Source organism: Heterobasidion irregulare, assembly GCF_000320585.1.
Source record: "Heterobasidion irregulare TC 32-1 unplaced genomic scaffold scaffold_11, whole genome shotgun sequence".
Lineage (NCBI taxonomy): Eukaryota > Fungi > Basidiomycota > Agaricomycetes > Russulales > Bondarzewiaceae > Heterobasidion > Heterobasidion irregulare.
Genome location: NW_009258207.1, coordinates 226289 through 246839, shown reverse-complemented (window position 1 = coordinate 246839; position 20551 = coordinate 226289). Strand labels below are relative to the sequence as shown.

Here is a 20551-nt window from a genome sequence, read left to right as displayed (position 1 = left end):
TGTTGCGGAGTATATCCCAAAAGTCATACAAAAACACTTCTTATTTGATCAGAGTTACATGAAGCTCGTACAAACAAAGGTATTCTGTCACAACAAAAGTTTAGATGATTTTTGCGTTCGACCCGACGACGACCAGCACGAACGAACCAGCCATTCACTCAGCGCCAAGAGGTGGTGATGGTTTGAGTACCCGAGCTCGGGGTCGTGTCACTCCGGTTGGGGTCAGACTCCCAATTGACCTAACGCGACGCGAGTCAATGGATCGTATGGATCAAGAGTCGGGTGCGACTCACGCTCCCATCCGTCTCCTTTCGGATGAACTTGTACTGGAATGTCGTGCTCGCAGGAAGGTTGACCGTCACGCTCCAAGTGGGATAATTAGCCGACGAGAGTGCGATCTTCATGCATAGAAGGCAAGGCGATCAGTTTTCATAAGTATATGGGACAGTCATGACTTACCGCACTCGCTGCTGCCCAATCTCCAAGTTGAGAGATACTACCAACGAGGAAAATGTTCTAGTGGGAGTGTCGTATGTTAAAACGGCATCAACAGTGAATAAACACGTGGCGTACCTCCCCATAAGTCGTTGTTGCAGTCTCCTGGAATGTGACAGCTATGGTGGAATTTGTTGGTGAAGTCGATCCAGATCCAGTGCCGGTGCCAGTCGCGCCTGTGTGGATCGCAATTGCTGAGCGCGACCCGATCGTCGCGGCAAACGTGCCGCTCGATGAAACAGTAAAGCTAGGTTCAAATTTGAACACCTCAGAAGGTCCCACAATGGTTGAAACCCTACGAAGAGCCCGTGCAGTTTCCAGAAGAAGACCCCCCACTGACAACATCGCAGTAGGTTCCCGCTGGAAGGGAGGAGGTAAATGTTGCGGTCCAGGAGGAGTCCACGTTGTTGATAGCGACGAAACCTATGCTGCCTTGATATCAAGGTGGTTGATTATCCAGGACTCGACATCAGAGTTACGATCATGGGGGTGCTCACCTCGACCAAAGGCTATCTGTTGAGAGCTGGGAGCCACCCAGTTGTTGAGCGCCGCTGAACTGACATTGTTGCGGAAGCCAACCATGCCGGCGATGCCGGTCCACCGATGTTGACACAACCTATTTCGCGGGATGAGAGCACGCTCATAGCATCAAGAAGTCGTCATTTCCCACCAGCCGTTGGTGCCGGTGCTCCCTGAACACGTTCCTACTCCTGATTAATGTCGTTTGTTTCGTGTTAGGGCTTTCCCAGTCAATATAAACCTGGATCTTACCGCTATTCGGAGCGCCGACGTCGGTGTCTGAGAACCCAGAGTAGCTGGATAAAACAGTAGGCGTCCCATAGGGGTGAGCACTGAAGACGCTGTTAGCGTACTCTGTTTTCCGAGAATATTCCATGAAACGTACAGTGAGAATATATGAGCAAGATAGTAGGTGTTGGAGGGCGAATTGGCGTTCAGTGAGTTGCCATTCTAAATCCAAAGCTCAAGCTAACATGAATGTGTTCATCCAGATACGGATACTCACCCTCTCGGTATCATGGTCGGCGACAAAAACGTTGGCTCCCGAGCCAGAAACCCAACCTAGCCAACGTTCGGATAGGTGCCATGTAAGGTAATTGAATAGACATTCATACCGTTGCTATCCAAATTTTGTAGACCAGAGATTCCCGAGCTGGAGAAAGCATCTTGGAGAGCCGTAGTGTAACGGAACCTGTTGGCGATGTAAGCCAAAAGCAGCGAAGTGATCCGTCGGAGATTTATTACTCTTGGACATCGCCTGAAAGCATATACATTAGCAGAGCCTATTAGTCGAATAAAATCAAACATTACCGATCCCAGTGTATTCAGAGGGTTGAATAGGCTCTCCTGATCCCCAAATGACCTGTTACAGATCGAATCAATCTTTCGAAGCTGGAGGATTTTGTCAGAACTTCGAATGGCCACATACCTCTTGGGTGATGTATGGAGCCGAATTGAAGCGCGACGTGATATTCGCAATATCCGTTGCGGCGATATCTACAGGAGCACACGCTTGTTTTATGCGGGAAAAGAACAATCTTGATAGACTTACGTTTAGCAGCATCCAAACGCAGGCCATCGACACCGAGGCTTAATAGATCATTAGCATATTGTGCCAGTCGTTCGCGAACGTATTCTGTGTCGGTCGCCAAACTGAAGTAAGAACAATCAAAATGTGCAGTGACAAAGATAAAAACGATCGAAATGTACTCCGCCAAGTTGTCCAATTGGCAGGTCTGCACTTCCAGACGGTTATCATAATTGACAATTCCATCTCCTGGCTCGAGTCCACAGTGATGGAAGTCCTATTGAGACACTTATAAGTCCTGACGAAGACTTCGCCCGTCAAAATGTTTATATATTTACCTGCGTCTGATAAATACCGGGGTAGTTGTAGTGCGTGAAGCCTTGCGGACGATGAGGGGAGGGAATCAAAGAACGATTGTGAATGTTACACACTGCTTCCAGCCACTCCAGTCCCTGATGATAAGCTATTTAGTAAGGCGTTGGTTCAATCAGGATGTCAAGCGCACCAGAGTCCATTCCAGCCATATGGTTGAAGATCGTGTCTGTGAAATGCGAGATCAATGTTGCATACCCCCCGAAGAGATCAGCAACAATGATTACCAGCAATGACCCCGACACCAGCCGCATGGCAAGTGTCTATCATGTTCTTATATTGAGAACGATTCCCTCGCTTCGATGTCAGGATATAGGAAACGGGCTGATAATCCGTCCACCATTGGCTACCTATCATAGTTCAGAAAAGTGTATTTGAAGGACGATTTCCTTCACTCTCACCGCTGATATGCTCGGCGGCAGGGCTCGCTGTTCGTGTACTTAGGAGCGTTCATCCGATTGGGGATGTCAAATAATCATACCTTGTACAAAACCGTAACCTACACAATATGATGTATCAGTGCGCATTGATAGACACAAGAATATGCGATACCTGCTGGACCAAGGAAGTTCGTGCACTCAGCAGCAATGCTGTCCCATGTCCACTCGAACATCTGGACAATAACCACTGTGCATCGTCCACATCAGGACAAAGGCCATCTAAGACGAGAGACAGATGAAAATAACCTACCCTTGGACCCAGAGGGCGCGCGCTGGGCAATGGGGTTGCCCAGCGCGCCGACAGCTAAACCGACAAGCGCACTGAACACAATAGATGCCTTCATGTCGCGAAAGTGTAAGCGAGGGGTCGCACTTCTCAATGAAAAGATGATGGAGGCTCACCTCTCTCCACCTTCATATTTATGGTCTCGCGGGTGTCACAGGACGAACTATGAGCAACTGAGGCAACCTTGGAATGGCGATGATCGCAAACAATGCAAAAAAAACCGCCATGGAAGGTGTTGGTTGACACGTGTTTATGATGCATTCTGGTGGGAGGTTCAAGTAAATCCCAAACTAGGCCGGCGATGAGGAAAATACGTTGGCTCAGTTCGAAACGAGATCAATCGCAGGTCAGGAGGGCAACATTTCAGCGCTTCTTAAAGAGTGATCTGACAGAAAATCTTGTCGTTATGGCCCAGTGTTCACAGGTTTTCAAGTCCTTACATCCGGATAAGGTTCGGTACCGATGTCGGGGATAGTCGAGGTTGCCTGATCAGAATCATCGGTATTCGGGTCCACATGGTACACTCTGCACGAGGATGAGCACTCGTTGCGCAGCGCATGAACGTATGGGAGTGGCGTAATGTAGTTCAAACTCGGAGAGCGGACAGGTTGGGAGTTGAAACGTGACGCGTGGGCTCCGGTGCGAAAAAACGACAGACATCGATGCATCACGCGCCGAATTGATCTACTTTGTTCCTCTTCAGTCCCCAGCGCTCAGATATAGACGATGTGAGAAGTTCCAGTTCTTTACTCAGTCGTGACTGCATGACTCTTCGCACGGTTTCCTAGAACAGCCTAGAGAAGCACAGGATCAGATGCATATATCGATGATCGAGCTTGGCAAGCGCCTGCACGTCCTGGAGGGCCTGAGATGTCTGGTGACGATTCGCTGACCCCTGGCGTCGAACGAGCAAAGATAGGTGTTTCGTCGCGATGAGGCACATTTTCGAAATGTTTCTGCTTCTAGAGTATGGATTGAAGCAGATTCGGAATTCCTGAAGTTCCATTTTCTTGAAGACAAGCCCCGTCGTGAACGCCGGAGAGGTACTGCAGATGTTCTATCAATGGTTCGGTGTCCATTTGCATGAACTACGGCCCACTCGTCATCGAGTTCTTGAGAGATTCAGTCAGCCCGCGATGTTGGTTGAGGCCAGTCTCTGACAGATCGGAATCCTTACAAATGATTTCGAGGCGTCCGTTGAGATCTCTTCCCCCCTCGCTATCCCCGCTTTACCCCAAATCGTTGTTTGGCAGCATATTGCCTCCATCTCTGCAGGTCGTCCCGCTCAAGTAACAGTTGCATTGTATAGAATCTGCGAGCTAGCTCTTCGTTGGTTGCGACGTGATGCACTGCATTGTGGCAGGGCCTACGTAGGAGAAATCTTGAGCTCTCGAGAACAAGCTTACTCGAAGCAATGCACTCACCGACACAGCCATGCAACGGCATTCAGCATCGACTCCGGGTGCCATCTTTTCTTAAGCACCTTGGTATGAGTCGAGCGAGGTATGAGGTGGTGATAGGTCAAGGGAATCTCGCGCTCGCACATCTCACATTCTATCGTCCTCGTAGCGGACCACACAGGTGGAGGGGCACATGCCTCTTTAACGTAGTCTAGTAAAACCTTTCGCAGAAACTCCCTGGCCGCATCCCAGTCATCGCACAGCCCGTACAGGATGAGGCTGTCGGAGAAGGGCACAGGAATGTTGTCTAGTGTTATGGCGTCAAGATCAGGAAGCCTTTCCCGAGTTTCAAATGAGACTTCGCAGATGCTGGATGGAAGACATGGCCAGACCTCGAGAGAAAGGAAGGATGAGAATTCATTTAATTGAGATGTGTCCTCATTTGAGTCTGTAGGGATAGACTGGGAAATAATTCGACGAGCGAGACAATCCTTGAAGAATTGATATTGAGTGCTTGACACCATGAACGGTAATTTATGACTCAAATCGTCATGAATGAGAACCAGTGTTAGCCTGTGATCATCGGGGATCTAAGCATTTCCGAGGCGTCAGAGTGCCAGATGATTTTTGTAAATGGCTACGACTCACTCGCACGAGCCTGCTCCCCCTACTTACTTGCCTGAGGTTGTTGGAGTTAACCTTGAAATGGTCAAGGTGTGCCTACACTAAGGCATGCGCGCACGTTATTGAGATGAGTGACAGATAATGTCACGAAATGTCACTGAACTCGTGCTGAACCGTCGTCATCGCAGAGGTAGAAGTGAGGTATTTCACTGAAACCTTCATATAGACAGATGTTCTCCCTCTTCTCGCAGAGAACAGCTCGTACTGTCTATTTGATTACCTCACGATCTGTATCTGCTAAGGGCACATCACGACTACAAACGCGAGAACAACTTCCTCGATGTCCCATACGTCTCACGAGCCACCAGTTCTCCTCTTCATCGCCGCAACATGCACGCTACAGTCGATTCTCTAGCAGCTCGGATGAACAAAAATCTTGGAGTGTTTCTCTAGAAACTCGCCTCGCTGCGGTCGGTGCAGGTTGTGCCGGCCTGTATATTGTCTTTCAGTACGCTCCGAAATGTCTGGTAATCTTTAATGGTCCTTCTCACAATCTGCGTGTCATCACTCAGTCTGGAACGCGTCCCAGAGACGGGGAGATTGCGATTTATGTCTGTCAGCCCTGAGTCTGAAAAAAAAGTGCAGCCACAGATACTCTTCCCATGTTACCCTCCGAACTCACGCATATACTTTGTCATAGCTCGGAGAAAAGACCTACCAACAAGTCCTTGCTTCATACAAGGGGCGCATCCTCCCCTCAAACCATCCCGTCACTCAGGAGATTCATGAGATCACCACGCGGATCCTAGATGCGAACAACCTTGGCTATGTGCGGTCTACTGGGCAAGAATCTCCACAGTACCTGAAATCAGCGCCCGTCGAGATTTTCAGTCAGATGGAAGACCTGTGGGATCCTGACACAGAAAGAGAGAAAGGCTCAAGCTCTCAAGCATTGACACATAGGGAATGGAATTTGATTGTTGTAGGCGACAACAAGATTACCAACGCGATGGCATTTCCAGGCCAGTCCACTGTTTTCTCTCTGAGCGCCGAGAATGACGGCAGTCTATTCATAAGGATCGATTGTTGTGTTCACTGGGATTCTTCCAGTTTGTGGCACCAAGGATGGACTCGCTGCTGTGCTTGGCCACGGTAGGCGTTGTGCCTGATACGTGATATTAAGCGTATACCACGGTCTGACTGTCTTTCCCATAGAAATTGGTCACGTAGGCAAGTAATAATAGCGACTCTATTGATCGTATCTTGATCTTGCACTATTCTCGCAGTCGCTCGCCATGTGGCTGAGAAGTACTCGTACGGACAGATCGTTTTCGCCGCAGCCATGCTTCTCGATTTCTTGCAGATCCCGCTCTCGTCAATGCTCGTCACACTCCTCATGGAGCTGCCACATTCTCGAAAGCAGGAGCACGAAGGTACGTAGATGCATGTTGCTCCATGATGTTCAATTCAGAACGCAGGCGGTATCTAGCGGATGCCATTGGACTGAGATTGAGCTCAAAAGCATGCTTCGACCCTCGCGCAGCCCCAGAGTGAGCTTCTCCATTGTTCGTATCCGCCTCCACGTCTCGAATTTGTCTTGTTCTCTAGGTTTTTTGTTCGCATTGATCAATTAGAGAAGAGCAGCAAAAACTTCTCTACAGAGTTTTTGTCCACACACCCGATGTCACAAACACGAGTTCGAGTGCGTTTCCTTCTTGTACTAATTGTTATCCTAAAACTTACACTACTGTTTCAGTCGCTCATAGAGCAGCTCCCAAATGCCTATGCACTGCAAGCAGCAAGTTCAACATGCGGCGATCTTCAGGATCATATACCCAACTTCAAATCTGTGTCTTCGAAATATTAGACGGGCTGTGGATCCTCATCTGCCTTTCGGTGACATGCATGTAATACCCCACCACTCAGCGATCTACAGCAATCTACTTGATATTGGATTTCATGTTTCTCGATGCAATAGTGATGTGGTGCTGATGACCTCTCCAACATCTTCCCACTCCATTCGCTCCCTTTCTTTTCCCTTGAGCTGACCTATTCTCACTTCTTCTGCATCCACGACCTTCCATTCGTTGTACTCCATCACCTTCTTCTCTTTGATACCGTCTTCGACCTCCCGCGGCAAGCTCTCGATGTCAACGTCCTTAGCCATGAGATCATCACCATACTCCAGGCTGTCCGATTGTACTGGTGTTGATGACATCGTCTGGGTGGTACCAGAAAAATGATCGGACAAGATGGTGTCTGCAACTGCATATGCATCCATCATCGTAGAAGCAAGCACTCCATGTGCCCCCATAGCGGCCCATCCAGAGGCGTAAACATTTCGTCGAGCATGTCCAGCTTCATCAATTACCCGACCTGAGGCTGTGCGGATGTGGCCCAGCGTCGGGTCGTAGAAGGTCTGAGATGGATCCGCATGGTGTCCTAATGCAGTAATGACAAGGTCAGTGTCGATTGCTGAGATCGCACCTGTCGGTACGGCGCGTCCAGAGTTATCGAGGACGGTGTGTGCCACCATCAAACGGGATGAAGTAGAGTCGGTGGATGGAGTGATGCCAATGGGTGAACAGAAAAAATCTAATGACCATGTCTTCGGCGTCGTTCCATAAGCAAGGGCTGAACCCTTTCCAAGCAATTGGAGGGTGCGAGATTGTTGTCGTGTGGGTTTCACATTCTCCTGAGGAACAAGCAGAGACGGATCCAGAGGGACCATAGAAGCTTCAGTGAGGTTCATCATTTCTCGAAGCTCTTTCGTCGTGAAAGCTGCCTGAAGGGGCCCGCGCCGACCAATGATGGATATATGCTTGACTGTAGACCGTCGAAGAACATCAAGGACTGATTCAGGAACGTCATACTTTTCAAGGATGGAGGGTGACGTGAGTAACATCCTTGCAACGTCCAAAGAGACGTTGCCTTGACCGATGAGTGAAACATGTGAAACTTGGTCTAGTGCTGGTACTGGTGGACGAGAGGGATGTTGGGTATACCAATGAACGACAGATAACGCTGGGATGACATGGCTAGATGGTGGGAGGGCGGGATGGAGTGTCGGCACGGTGCAGCCAGTCGCAAACAGTAAGTGAGTGTAGTGTGACAGCAAGGATGATAGAGGGATGTGAAGCGCGTGCGGGATCGACGGTGGGGGAGAGGCGCCGATGTTGACGTTTCCAAAGAATCGTAGTCGAGGGTCTGCGGCAGCTTGGTCAAATTTATGTGTGCAGTTCTTTCTATCAATTCAGTGAGAGGATCGCCGTGCTGAATCCTCATTGACATACCTTGACTTCCGGATGATCTGGTGCGACACCGTAGCGCACTAGTCCGTGCGGCGCCCATAAACGGTCGTACATGTGAATCTTTAGCTGTGAAGATCCATGGGGAAAGAGAGACAATAGGCGAGATGCAACATAGAATGAGGATGGGCCAGCACCTATGATAGCAAGCTTCAAAGGAATCATGTCAATGTTCGGCCTGGCTTCGGCAAGCTGTGAAGCCTGCAATAATATATCAATATATCGATAATAAGTGTTTTGTTCTCGAGAACGTCGCGTGTACGGAGTACGAGTATTTGATTGTCCGTTGATCCTGATTTTTGATGAGAATGTAAACATCTATCTGACACAACACACAGACCTATACCTGTCGCATTTCAACCCATCGACGATTATGCTAAAATCGGAGACTCGAGTGGATTGAGCCAAAGTTTGACCGGATATGAGTCCTGTCGTTTGGAGCTTATTTGTCTTTGTTTATTGCTGTTGGACGTAATTTCTGCTCTTTACGAGAACGTCACGGCCTATGACGCATGAGCTGTCCTTTTCACATCGTATCAACGGTGTTCATCAGCATACGCGACTATGTCAAGGACTGCAGGCTGAGGCAAAGCCATACTGACGTGTGCAGTGACTCGACCCAGTGAAGTCGGAGACCTCGGAACTAGTTTCCTGATTCGTGCGGGATCATGCTGCGCATGCATATAACCTATGGGAGGGAAGTAAATGGGACCTAGTGATGTGCACTGCCGGTGCAGGATCAAAGCGACTTCGAGCTGCTCACCAGTGCACAGATGGGCGCCACGACGTCAAACAGCACATGGTTCGCCATCTGAATCAAGGATCCTAACTGATAGCATCATCGGAGGTCTTATAGGGACGTTGTCTGGCGAGTGTTATGGTAGATGCTTTTGCTAGATCGAGTGCTAGATCCATCTGAGGAGACATTCAACAAAACGGGGGGCTTCTATGTATGTTTCGTGCTCTACTTGTAAATCTCTGATGATTTTTTGACCAGCGTGCGTAAAGGACTCAGATGAGCCTCGATCAATGCACAACTACATACAGTGTGCTACTTGCTAACCGCCCAAGACTTCGCACACTGACACCATATCACTTGATCACTGTTTCAAGGTCATCTGATCTTTCCCGACATGACGGAATGGATGTCCGTCATTCATGATTCGGCACAGCATCAAGTCTCTAGAAGAAACGTATATGAATGGGTCAGGTTCACTACCTCCGATCCGTGGATGTGGGCTTCTTCCGCGCGTTCTACCACCATACAGTATGCGTATTAACACTACCGTTTATGATAGAAGTCCACTGCTGACTTACACGCCTCATGAGGCGTGGCTTGAATCCCCAGCCTTCGCGTCATCGGTATGTCTGATGATTACTGATAACTTTCTAAAAGGCATCTGATTTTGGATTCAGAGCTATCACTTTACCGATAGTGACAATGCCAGCGTCTCCTTCCAATGGTTCGGAACTGCTATATGGTACGCTCACCATTAGGTTTTGAAACGACTAGTACTTAAATAGACTTTAGGCTCTATGGAAACTTCAGCTCAGTCTCTGGCGCGTATAATGCAATGGTGGATGATAGCGCTACAAACTTCACATCCCAGGATCTATTCACACACGAGACGCCCATGCTCTTGTATAGCGCTACCAATTTATCTCAGACCAACTTGCACACTATGCGCCTATTCAATTTAGCAAACACTCTGAAGTTCACACATGTTCGCCATCCTTATTTTTGACGATTTATTGTATACACTAACGACTATACGTGGTCCCTGTCCAGTTGGTGTTCGAGACTGAAATTACAAGTGACGGCGACAGCGTCGATGTCGACCAGTCATACAATGGAAGCTCGTCATTCTCGTACCTTCCGAATCAACATGGCTTGGCAGCGCCATCGGATCTCAAGGACGGGTAGGTTCATTTCTAACGCGTTTGACGAGTTTTCGGTTGTTCTCATGTTCAATTGGCGATGATATCAGTTCAGGCTCCTTAGACATCCCAACACTTCGTTTTAATTTCACAGTCAGTTTCAGCCTCTCCCTTCCTTCAATATTAACGTCCTGACCTGAACGTAGGGTACTGTTATATGTAGCTGAATTTACGTGTAATATGCTGATCGGCGGCATTCTACTCAAGGATTGGCTATCGCACTTTATGGCATACCTTCCGTTTACCCATCCTCCTTTGCTATTATCCTTGATGATACCGCGACCCAGCGTTTTATCTCAAACAGTCTGATATCAACCCTGGATGTAGACAACACAAGTGATATTCCGGTACAGCAGACGGACGCTCAAGACCAAGTCTCGTCCAACAATAGCTCTCAATTGATTTATTTTGCGTCGAACCTTTCTGAAGGCCCACATCAGCTTCTCATCTTCGACTATGGTAATGGCACGAACACGAACGCAAGCGCATCAGGCCTTTCATCGATTCGTATGGATCACGCAGAAGTATACTCAGCAATGAACAGGTTAATACCTCTCTTCGTTCAGTATAGTTATTTATTTACTGACGTGTGCCGTGGATGGTTAGTACGAGTGGTGCGCAGAGTGCAGGTGGACAACCTTCGAAATCCAGGTAGCTATCCTCGAACTTACTTTTGCGTGGCGAGGAGTTGAACGGCTCACTTCGACAAACTCAGCAGGTCCAGAGCAATGCTCATAGCACCTCCCATTTCCGTTGGCCTTATTCTTCTCTTCCTGATCATCTGCCTTTGGCGAGTGCGTGAAAGAGGAAGGCGAACTCATCATGGGCTGAGAGCACGTCCTTTCACACTCCAGTCACCTCTTCAGCTTTCGTCAAATCGAATCGACGTTCATCGGGGCCCGGAACATGATAGGGGTGAGAGCTCTGGCACCCCAAGTTCTAGACATTCGCCCGGCTTGATGACAACCCAAAAATACTTCCAAGAGATCAGCGGGGGTAGATCCGGCGCAGTCACGCGCGTTCCGTCTCCAGAAAATATTTCAAACCACCCCTCCCGTCATGATGGCTCTTCCGATGCCGATCCTCTTCCGGGATACTTCCCTTCCCCCACCCACGCTTCCGCCTCATCGCCGACACGAACCATGTCCGATATCCACCCCTTCGATCAGCCTCATCCTTTACCCTTCCCGCCGGTCCATGCCGTACTGCCCTCGATTCCAGAAGGAGCGCACCTGGAACTACCACAGCATGTAGCTCCTGTGCGAGCGGCGCCACGAAATTTGTGGGACGCTGTACCGCCTCCTTATCAAGCCCGCATGGTGTTCCTATCGATTTGAGCTCGCGATTTCTATGCATTGTTGACACCCATCCAAACGCATGGTATCTCCAATTTGGAGCTACCGACTCTAATATTTGTTTCGCGTGACCGGGACCTAGCTATGACATCTCTTACTCGATGTATCGGCAGACTTTCTGGCATTCACATTAGAAACAAAAAATTATCCATAGTAATTCCACCCCAAGCACTTGGATCATCCGGCATGAATCCTTCGAATAGGAATCAGGATATATGCGTCACTCTTTCCTCCGCTTACTTGCTTGTTCAACTTCTTCCAAATCTTCTTCGTTGAGGTCGAGTTCAATACCCCAAACTGGACTTGCCTGACGCTTGCGTCTATGTTCTGAAGATGGGTCTTCTGACGGGGACCGTGGGATGGGCGGAGAGGGGGAGTTGAGATCGAGTTCAATGTCCCAGATTGGACTTGGAGATCGCGCAGGTCGTCGACTCAGCTGTGATGAAGAGAGAGGGTAGTCTCCAGTGTCATTAGCTTTTTCTTTTCCCTTCCCACTTTCACGCGACGCGGTGGAATTGTCGATGGGCGTTGTATGTGGAAGAAGGCTCCCACGTGTGCCAAGAGCCTCACGCGCTTTGACACCAGCTGTGCTGTCGCGGAAAGGGTGATTGAATGCATCTTTCATGCGCGCCACCTTTTTAGGACCGAAGCCCGGCAGGCGAGAGAGTTCGTCTGACGTCGCGCGGGATATATTCGCAAAGCTCTGTATCAGGAGCAGTGAACAATTGCAACAGCGGGTGGGGATGCATGATTGAACATACGCCGAAAGACGCGCGCAGGGTCTCTACGTCGGTCTTGTTGACCCTGCTGATGCCGGTGAGCGCTGCACGCATAATGGCGCTGGGTTCGCGCTCGACGCGTTCACGAATGAGATCCGGGGGCTTGCGCTCAAATTGCTTGAAAGTCGACAAGTATTGTCCAGCTTCGTCCGCGCTGATGCATCTGGGATATGTTTCGGGATGGCGAAGAGACGAGTACGAGACGTACCTCCATGTGACTATGATTGTGATGTTGTTGATCATGCACATCTGAAGACACTATTGTGAAGGGCTGCTCTGGCTCAGTATAGAAGTAGACAAACTTTGGTCAGTTCTCGAATGTGACCTTGGTGTTCTGTCTGTGGCATTGTCAGGATCTCTAGACCCTCGGGATTGCAGGATAGCGCATACGATATCACACATGAGCAGCAGTATGCGTAGATTGTATGCGTACCCTAGGGCCTCAATTCGCTGGTGGATGTACTCTGGATGAAGGCGATGGTACCGTAGGCTATATAGGCAGCAATAAGTCGTATATATGCAAGCATTCGAGGTCGCGCATGCGCTCACCTGAGGAATAACACGCCAGTCGTCTTTCCTACCTGGAAGTCGGGCAAAATCTCGCCAAACTCTTTTCCAACATTCCGGATGCACTCGAGGACCGGATTCAACCTCTGTTTGGCTGTGAAGTTCGGGAATGAAACAAAGAGCATGGATCGAACTTACTTGCCTAGGATTTATAATGATGTTGTTACCTGTCCCGGGTTGAACCACGGGAGGCTTGGGCTTGTTAGTGCTCGTATCCACTGCCGAAATAGAAGCCATCCGTTGCCTTGTTTCGAATGATTTGGAGCCAGTCTCCTTGATGTTGCTGGGACACCATTACTCGAGGAGCTCATCTCTTTGTACATGATGAAGACATCTTGATATGTCGGATATGGTGTAACGGCTAACATTGCCGCCTCTCATTACTGTGCGCGGCAGCTCGGGGTTCGATTCCCCGTATCCGAATGAGCAATGCAACACGTACTTTTGTTTCTTAGTATGGTCCTTATTTAACCCAGGATTTGAAGTTGTTGAGAGTGACCTGTGACACCTCTAACATGGTCAAAACATGTCCATATTGCAGCCTGCGAGTAACAAATTAAAGATGACACACTAAGACAATCTATTCACGGGTTCCATATAACTTATAAAAAAAAAAGATCACCACGACAACAAGCATGACCTCGACGAGTAGATGCAATCACAGGTTCGGAGACAAGCCTAGCGGCACAGGCTCCTGCCGCTTCCGGCGGTAATGCATCGTCAGCTCCGCCGCCTGCCGCCACACGAACTGGCGCACGGCCGCGAGCGTCATATCGAGCGGGAGCACGACGTCGTTGCAGAGGATCTCCCACGTCTCGTCCGGCCGCGGCCTGGCGTGGCCGCCGTCCGCGTCGCGCGCCCTCGCGGCGGTGGTGGCGGCGGCATTAGCGGGAGACGAGGAGGAGGCCGTCCGGTGGGTGTCGGCCGAAGACCGGGGGGACGTGCGGGGCGAGGTCGCCGAAGACGCGACGCCCAGGCCGCCCGCCATCTTGTCGATCTTGTCTTGGACCTGGTAAGCAAAAAAGAAAAAGAAAAAAAACCGCGTCGGGCGTCGGTCGTCACACAGAGAGGGGCCGTGGAAAGGAGAGCACGTACGTGTGCGGTCAGCTTTCGCACGCGCAAGAACCGGCTCGCCGTCAACTTCGACTGCGCCCTGTAAGCCGAAGCAAAAATAAAAGCGCGCGTGAGCAGGCAATACTCGAATGCGGGTCGCGGACACGACGAGGAAAGCGCCTACGTGTTCAGCAGCTCCGGCAAGCGCTCCGCGTCCGGCTCCTTACTCTGATACGGCAGCAGCACGAATCCGATCTTCGTGACCGGTGGCGCGGGCGCCTTCCCCAGGAGCAAGAACTCGAGCAGCCACACGGGCAGCGCCTCCTCCAGCGCGCGCACGTCCGCGCCCGTGCTCGACACGGACCCGAAGTAGACGACGGTCCAGTCCGGTGAGGCCTCCTCCTGCACCATGACCGGCATCGCCGGGTTCAGCGGCAACGTCGGGTTGTCGGCCGACGTCGGCGGGTTCAGCGCGCTGGCCAGCACGGCCTGCGCCGGTGTCCGCACCGTCGGGCCTGGAGCGAGGACATCCTGTGCGAGCGTCAGCACCGCCGCCTCTCAGAAGACGGAAACACCACGACGAAGACATGTGCGGTACCGCTACGTACCGTCGTATCCGGCGCCACCGGCACCTGGTCTGTCCCGCTCGTCGTAGGCCGCGGCGTCGCGGGGCCCGCCTCGCTCGGCGGCCGCTTGCTGATCTTCCCGATGTTCTTCAGACGGCCCATCAGGCCGCCCGCGGTAGGCGTCGCCGGCGCGTCCGTCAGCTTGCCTCCGGGTCCGCCCCACCCCGAGAAGTCGTCTACGTCGGCCACCGCGGCGGCGCCGGAGGACACGGACGGGCGGCGCACGCGCACGGTGAAGTAGTCGTGCTGCTCCTTGTGCGGCGCGTGCGCCACGGGCGTCGTGGACGCGTCCGTCTGCGTCTTGCTGTGCCCGTGGCGGTGGCCCGCGACAGGGGTGGCGTCGTTAGCAGGGGCGGAGGCGGCGCTGGGCGACTGCTGGATTGGCGAGAGCGGCTGGTAGAGCGGGATTTTGGGCGTGAGGAGGGGCGAGGCGCTGGAACTCCAGGGGATGGAGGGGGTGACGGCGGGGATGAGCGTCGGCGAGGAGAAGACGGCGGTGTGCGAGGGCGAGGGCGAGGGCGAGGGCGCGGATACGGATTGCTTGGACGACGTAGAGGAGGATCGGCGTCGCGAGGGCGGCACGGTGCCGTGCATGTGCACGTGCGAGTGTGAGTGAGTATGGGTATGGGTATGAGTGTGCTGCGGTAGGGGGGGCGGAGAGCCCCCGCGCTGCGACCCGTCGGTCCCGCGAACGCGGCGCGTGTACGCGCGCTGCTCCTCGCGAATAAAGTTGATGAACAAGTTGCGCAGCACCCAGCGCCCGAGGTTCACTGCAGCGACACCCCACACGCGATGTCAGCGCTCCGATCGCCAAACGATAAAAACGCCCGCGACTCACGTCGATGCTCCTCGCCGTAATGCCGGTCGCTCCCGATTCTCACCTCATCCGCGTAGAGCTCTGCATCGAAGCACTTCTCGTCGACGTGCACGGTCAGCACCCCGATTTTCGTGTCCACCGTCGACCACGGCATCACCACCGCCTCGCCCTCAATGCGCTCGCGCACGATCTCCAACGCCTCCCTTGGACTCCGCTCCCGCTCCCGCCCGACCACGCCGCTCCCGCTCGCACTCCCCCCACTCGCCGTGCTCCCGCCCCGCTCCCCATCCGCACCGTCCAGATCCTCCCTCAAAAACGCACCCACACAGACCCCGCGAACGAGATCCCACACCCGCACCTCCGTGGCCGTGTCCACCGTGAGTGCGTGCACGCGGTCGTTCAGCACGATCGCGCGCACGAGCCCCCGCTCGCCCGCGATCACCGCGTCCGGCGCCCCGCACAGCGGCACCGCGTCCCCGCACACCTCACGCTGCTCGAACTCCGCCCGCCCGCTCCGCCGCGCCGCCCCATGCGGCGAGCCCTCCTCGCCCCCGTGCCCCTCCTCGTGCTCGTGCTCATAGTCCCCGCGCGGCGATGGTGGCGCACCAAGCGCCTCGCTCTGCACGGGGCTCGCCGAGCGCAACCCCTGCGTCTGCACGGTGGCAGGAAACACCGCCTGCAACGGCGAGTGCACGAGCGCGGGCGCAGGCCCGCGCGGCACCGACAACACCGACGCGGCCGAATACAGCGTCGCCACGTCCGCGTCGCGCGCGCGCGCCCCCGTGCCCGCACCGCCTGCGCCCGTGAGCGGCGAGTACGGCGCAAAGGCGTCGTGTGGCGACGCGAGGCGCACGAGGCTCGCGAACGGGAGCCCGTACCACGTCGTCGCGCCCTCGGGGTGCCCGCCGGACCACGCGCCCGCGCTCGAGGCCGAGCCGAAGCCCGAGCCCGTGTGCCCGTCTGAGGGATACGCAGCGCCGACGGTGTATGCGTGTCTCGGCGGCGCGCGCCCCACCGGCATTGGCATCGAGATCGTTGACGGCGAGTGGGTCGACGGCGGCGACGGCAGCGCAGGCAGCGCGCTGCCGTTCTCGAGCGCCAGCGAGCGCGGGCGGTACGCATCCATACTCCGCGACTTGCGATGGACGCCGCCCGCCTTCGTCCCCGTCCCCGTCCGCGCGCGCGTCCCCGACGCCACAATCGGCAGCGCGGCGGGTCTCTCGTCAACATCAGCATCAGCATCAGCATCAGTGCCAGCACCAGCGTGAACCCCGGCGTGTGCGCCGACATCGAGGTCCGGAGAGCACTCGACATCGACATCGGGCTCGACATCGGGCTCGTGCTCCTGTTCCAGTTCCGGCGCGAACGCGAACGCCATCGCGGCCGCGCGCACCGCGCGGCGCGGGGGCGCGCGCCAGCGGCGGAGGCTCGAGCTTCCCGAGGCGGTCCACACGAGCCCGTCGTCCATCGCCACGATCTTGTTCACGCCCGCGCCTCCTCTACCTCCGTCGGTGCTGCCGCCGCTATAGCCGCCGCCGTAGCCGCCCGCGCCTCCATCGAAGCCGCCGTCGGGCCCCGAATCCGCGTCGCGACACAGCACGACGCACTCGCCCTCCGCGATCTGCGCGCATCCCTCGACGTCGACGCGGCACACGTATCCCGAGCGGTCGCCCGAGTAGAAGACCTCGAGGGACGGGTGTGTCGAGTGGAGCGACCACACCGAGTCCGTGTGGTGCATGAATGTGTGGAGGCAGCGCTGGGAGGCGAGGGACCAGAGTTTTATGGAGGCTGCGCGCGGGCGGCGGCGGCGGCGGCGGCGAGGAGGAGGAGGAGGAGGAGCGCGGGTGTTCAGTACGAAGTGAAGTAAGAGAGGAATGTGGCGGCGCGCGACTCACCATCCGCAGACGCAGTCAACAGCTAACCCAAAACACATCAGCATCGCCCAATGCTCAAAGACCCAGGGACCGGACTCACGTATCGCGCGTCCTCCGAAACGACCATCGCGCGTATATTATCCGTGTGCCCCACGAGCTTCCCGATGCGCTTCCCCGCGCGCGGGTCCCACAGGCGCACGACGCGCTCCGGACCGCCCGCGGCGATCGTGTGGCCGAGCGGGTCGACCGCGAGCGCGTACACGGACGCCTTGGGCCCCGCGGCGTCCGGCGGGCTGAGCGTCATGAGCGGGGCCGCGCCGCGCGCGGGGGCGGGGGCGTAGGCCGAGGGCGAGGAGGACGACAAGGAGGAGGTGGAGGAGAGGGAGGAGAGGGAGGTGGTGGAGCGGGAGAGGTCCCAGAGTTTGATGGTGCGGTCGAATGACCCGGAGACGATGTATTTCTGTTCGCGGCTGCGCGGGGACGGCCGGCGTGCGCGCGTGAGCGGTGCGCGACGGCGGCCGAGTGGGCGGAGGGACGCACCTCTGGGCGAGACAGCGCACGTAGTCGCGATGCGTGCCCACCGTGACGGGGTCGCTGACCGCCGCCGCCGTGGAGGAGGAGCCGGGAGACTGCTGGGACGCGTGCGGGTTCCAGGCTTTGACGGAGCCGTCGGAAGAGGCGGACACGACTAGCGCGTGCGCGTGCGAGTCAGGTACCGTGCAAGGGACAGGTGGAGCGGGGCACGCACCGGTCTGATTGTAGTTACACAGAAGGATATCGTTGACCCAGTCCGTGTGCGCCTGGGCAGACTGGCGAAACTGCGACGGCTGCACGCGCGCGGGCGCTGGTCAGCGCCTCCCTCCGGCGGGATCACATGGAGACGAGCGCAGGGAACGCGAGTGCGCACCTTGCGATCCTGCCATCGCGCGGGGTCGATCTCCCAGTTGAGCTCGGCAGCGGCGCGGGCGTCGGCGGCGCCCTGGGCGTCAGACACGCTCGGGCGGCGGCGCTTGCCGCTGCCTTTCACGTCGCCGAGGATATCGCCGTCGCTGCGTATCTCGTCCTCCTCCTCGACGTCCTCGTCGATGACGTCGTCGCCCCAGCCCGTGAGGAGGTCCCAGCGGCGGTGCGCGAAGCGTCCGGCGACACGCGGGGAGTAGGAGGAGAAGGCCTGCGGGGGGCGCGAGCGGGGGCGCATGGGGACGGCGAGGTCCCAGGCGATGACGAGGCCGTCGCGGCCGCCGGTGTAGAGGATGCCCTCGGGGGCGTGTCGGCCGACGAGGTGGGTCGAGGGGTCGAGGGCGAGGCAGGCGACGCCGAGGCGGTGGCGGGGGTGCTGCGTGGCGGGTGCGGGTGCGGGTGCGGGCTGTGTGCGGGGCAGGGCGGGCTGGACGGGGGACGGGCGGAGGAGCGGGGCGGAGGAGCGGGGCGGGGACGCCGGGGTGTGGATTGGGGGCAGCTGCAGCCGCGGGACGGGCTCTGTGGGCGGCGGGATCACGTACGACACCCGCCGTCGTCCGACAGCTCCCATTCTCGCGATCTCGTCGGGGTCGCGCGCGGGCCTGTGGTGGCCATGAGCCGTCGTGCGCATGATGTAGAGGGCACACGCTCACGACGTCGAGACTGCGCTTTTCTGTTGTTGTTGCTGTTGGCGGCGGCGGCGGCGGCAACGCGCTGGTCGTTGGATGTGGAGTGGAGTGACGCTTTCAGGTCGGACGTTATCTGTCATCAAGCGATCTTATCAGATAAGGGGTCGATATATGCGCCCGACAAGGCCTTGTCGCGCATAATCACCGCTCCTCGCAGCACCACGATGCGTCCGCCGTCGCCGTCGCTCCCCGAAAAAGACTTCCTCCTCGCCGCCCTCGCACAGGCCCGCCGCATCGACGGCCGCGCCCTCCTCGACATGCGCACCCCGCTCCTCGCCTTCGGCACCGACCTCGGCAACGTCGAGTGTGCCCTGGGCAAGACCCGGTCAGCCGCCGCACCCCGCCCCGCCGTCGCCGTTCCCCGCCCCTCTGACCCACCCCCTCCAGCGTGCTCGCACAGGTCGACGCGAAGATGGTGCGCCCGCCCCCCGAGCGCCCCTACGAGGGCCTCGTCTCCATCCACGCCGAGATCTCCCCCATGGCGGCGCCAGAATACGAGCAAGGCCGGTAGGTGCGCGCCCCCGCTTGCCGCCCTTTTGATCTTCACCCACCCTCGCAGGCCCTCGGACGAGGAGGTCGCGCTCGCGCGCATGCTCGACAAGGTCGTCCGCCGGAGCGACACCATCGACAAGGAGTCGCTATGCGTCCTCGCCGGCCAGCGCGTACGTCCCCACACCCACTTCATGCCCACACCCACACCCACACCCACACCCACATATACATCTACATCTACGCGCGCGCACCGCTGACGCTGGCGCTCGCAGGTGTGGCACCTGCGCCTGACGATCCACTGCCTCGCCGACGCGGGCAACCTCCTCGACTGCGCGTGCCTCGCCGCCCTCGTCGCCCTCCGCCACTTCCGCCGCCCAGACGTCGAGGTCGTCGGCGACGAGGTCACCGTCGTGCGCCCTGTTCCCCTTCTCCTTCCCCTTTCCTCTCCTCCCGCTCCTGACTTTTCTCCCTCCATCCACCAGCACCCGCCCACGTCGCGCGCCCCCGTCCCCCTCGCGATGCACCACACCCCCTTCTGCCTCACATTCGCCTACTATCCCTCTCCCTCCCCCCCATCCACCACCACCACCACCACCGCCCCCTCCGCCTCCTCCGCCCCAACCTGCCTCCTCGACCCCACATCCCTCGAACAGCGCCTCGCGCACGGCACCCTCTCCCTCGCGCTCACCGCCCAACGCGAGCTCTGCGTCGTGCACAAAGCCGGCGGCCTCCCGCTCGCCGTCGCCGACGTCCTGCGCGCCGTCGACGTCGCGTGCGCGCGCGCGGCCGCGCTCGAGAGGCTCGTGGAGGCGCGCTTGGCGGAGGATTGGGCCGCGCGCGCGGTCGAGGTGCGGTAGCGCCTGCGCGCGCGGTAGTGGATGGGCGGCGCGCGCGCGCGGGGAGTCGGCTCTCTCCCGCCGTTTGTTTGTT

At 56.1% G+C, this 20551-nt stretch overlaps 8 protein-coding genes across 8 annotated transcripts; 3 read left to right on the top strand and 5 right to left on the bottom strand.

The window, feature by feature from the left end:
* Positions 1-24: 24 nt before the first annotated feature.
* On the bottom strand, positions 25-3694 carry HETIRDRAFT_65781 (glycoside hydrolase family 13 protein). Its single transcript, XM_009552901.1, has 26 exons — positions 3580-3694; positions 3256-3524; positions 3104-3191; positions 2966-3040; positions 2895-2912; positions 2815-2841; positions 2641-2763; positions 2547-2582; positions 2473-2493; positions 2380-2420; positions 2224-2318; positions 2066-2166; positions 1943-2010; positions 1825-1876; positions 1759-1771; positions 1629-1705; positions 1520-1575; positions 1400-1464; positions 1267-1346; positions 1166-1205; positions 993-1111; positions 795-927; positions 574-742; positions 460-516; positions 294-398; positions 25-239 (listed from the first exon to the last, which is right to left on the bottom strand). Exons 4-26 carry the CDS (start codon positions 3024-3026, stop codon positions 159-161), a joined length of 1638 nt encoding a protein of 545 aa, XP_009551196.1. The 5' UTR covers positions 3027-3040; positions 3104-3191; positions 3256-3524; positions 3580-3694; the 3' UTR covers positions 25-158.
* A 663-nt stretch (positions 3695-4357) lies between these two features.
* HETIRDRAFT_327993 (uncharacterized protein) lies at positions 4358-5063 on the bottom strand (the record flags this gene model as incomplete). The annotated part of the gene is made up of 2 exons (XM_009552991.1): positions 4358-4505; positions 4564-5063. 2 exons carry the CDS (start codon positions 5061-5063, stop codon positions 4358-4360), a joined length of 648 nt encoding a protein of 215 aa, XP_009551286.1.
* A 262-nt stretch (positions 5064-5325) lies between these two features.
* Positions 5326-7122, top strand: HETIRDRAFT_411803 (Metallo peptidase M48). Its single transcript, XM_009552990.1, has 9 exons — positions 5326-5671; positions 5736-5802; positions 5864-6185; positions 6241-6315; positions 6379-6393; positions 6450-6596; positions 6653-6713; positions 6772-6865; positions 6920-7122. Exons 1-9 carry the CDS (start codon positions 5394-5396, stop codon positions 7028-7030), a joined length of 1170 nt encoding a protein of 389 aa, XP_009551285.1. The 5' UTR covers positions 5326-5393; the 3' UTR covers positions 7031-7122.
* On the bottom strand, positions 7096-8636 carry HETIRDRAFT_480460 (uncharacterized protein; the record flags this gene model as incomplete). The annotated part of the gene is made up of 2 exons (XM_009552989.1): positions 7096-8404; positions 8457-8636. 2 exons carry the CDS (start codon positions 8634-8636, stop codon positions 7121-7123), a joined length of 1464 nt encoding a protein of 487 aa, XP_009551284.1. The 3' UTR covers positions 7096-7120.
* A 1092-nt stretch (positions 8637-9728) lies between these two features.
* Positions 9729-10885, top strand: HETIRDRAFT_148025 (uncharacterized protein; the record flags this gene model as incomplete). Its single annotated transcript, XM_009552988.1, has 6 exons — positions 9729-9833; positions 9888-9952; positions 10003-10195; positions 10261-10391; positions 10460-10502; positions 10616-10885. Coding segments are annotated over exons 1-6 (795 nt in total), but the record flags the coding sequence as incomplete, so codon positions are not given.
* A 1468-nt stretch (positions 10886-12353) lies between these two features.
* HETIRDRAFT_242364 (uncharacterized protein) lies at positions 12354-13302 on the bottom strand (the record flags this gene model as incomplete). Its single annotated transcript, XM_009552987.1, has 7 exons — positions 12354-12467; positions 12526-12697; positions 12752-12792; positions 12846-12881; positions 12934-13033; positions 13093-13196; positions 13249-13302. Coding segments are annotated over 7 exons (621 nt in total), but the record flags the coding sequence as incomplete, so codon positions are not given.
* A 466-nt stretch (positions 13303-13768) lies between these two features.
* On the bottom strand, positions 13769-18678 carry HETIRDRAFT_328732 (uncharacterized protein; the record flags this gene model as incomplete). The annotated part of the gene is made up of 13 exons (XM_009552986.1): positions 13769-13970; positions 14043-14119; positions 14206-14263; positions 14348-14694; positions 14796-15559; positions 15628-16219; positions 16301-16498; positions 16877-17394; positions 17502-17523; positions 17581-17950; positions 18021-18168; positions 18229-18307; positions 18376-18678. The coding sequence occupies 13 exons, from the start codon at positions 18676-18678 to the stop codon at positions 13769-13771; spliced, it is 3678 nt and encodes a 1225-aa protein (XP_009551281.1).
* A 615-nt stretch (positions 18679-19293) lies between these two features.
* On the top strand, positions 19294-20478 carry HETIRDRAFT_328837 (uncharacterized protein; the record flags this gene model as incomplete). Its single annotated transcript, XM_009552985.1, has 5 exons — positions 19294-19454; positions 19517-19636; positions 19689-19791; positions 19894-20031; positions 20104-20478. 5 exons carry the CDS (start codon positions 19294-19296, stop codon positions 20476-20478), a joined length of 897 nt encoding a protein of 298 aa, XP_009551280.1.
* Positions 20479-20551: the final 73 nt, after the last annotated feature.

Coding starts and splice junctions, on each gene's coding strand:
- HETIRDRAFT_65781 (XM_009552901.1), bottom strand. CDS start 3,026: ATGTTCGAGTGGACATGGGACAGCATTGCTGCTGAGTGCACGAACTTC. Junction 928..992: donor ACAGATAGCCTTTGGTCGAG/GTGAGCACCCCC, acceptor CTTGATATCAAG/GCAGCATAGGTTTCGTCGCT. Junction 743..794: donor GGAAACTGCACGGGCTCTTC/GTAGGGTTTCAA, acceptor ATTTGAACCTAG/CTTTACTGTTTCATCGAGCG.
- HETIRDRAFT_411803 (XM_009552990.1), top strand. CDS start 5,394: ATGTTCTCCCTCTTCTCGCAGAGAACAGCTCGTACTGTCTATTTGATT. Junction 5,672..5,735: donor GGCCTGTATATTGTCTTTCA/GTACGCTCCGAA, acceptor GTCATCACTCAG/TCTGGAACGCGTCCCAGAGA. Junction 6,866..6,919: donor TGTCACAAACACGAGTTCGA/GTGCGTTTCCTT, acceptor CTACTGTTTCAG/TCGCTCATAGAGCAGCTCCC.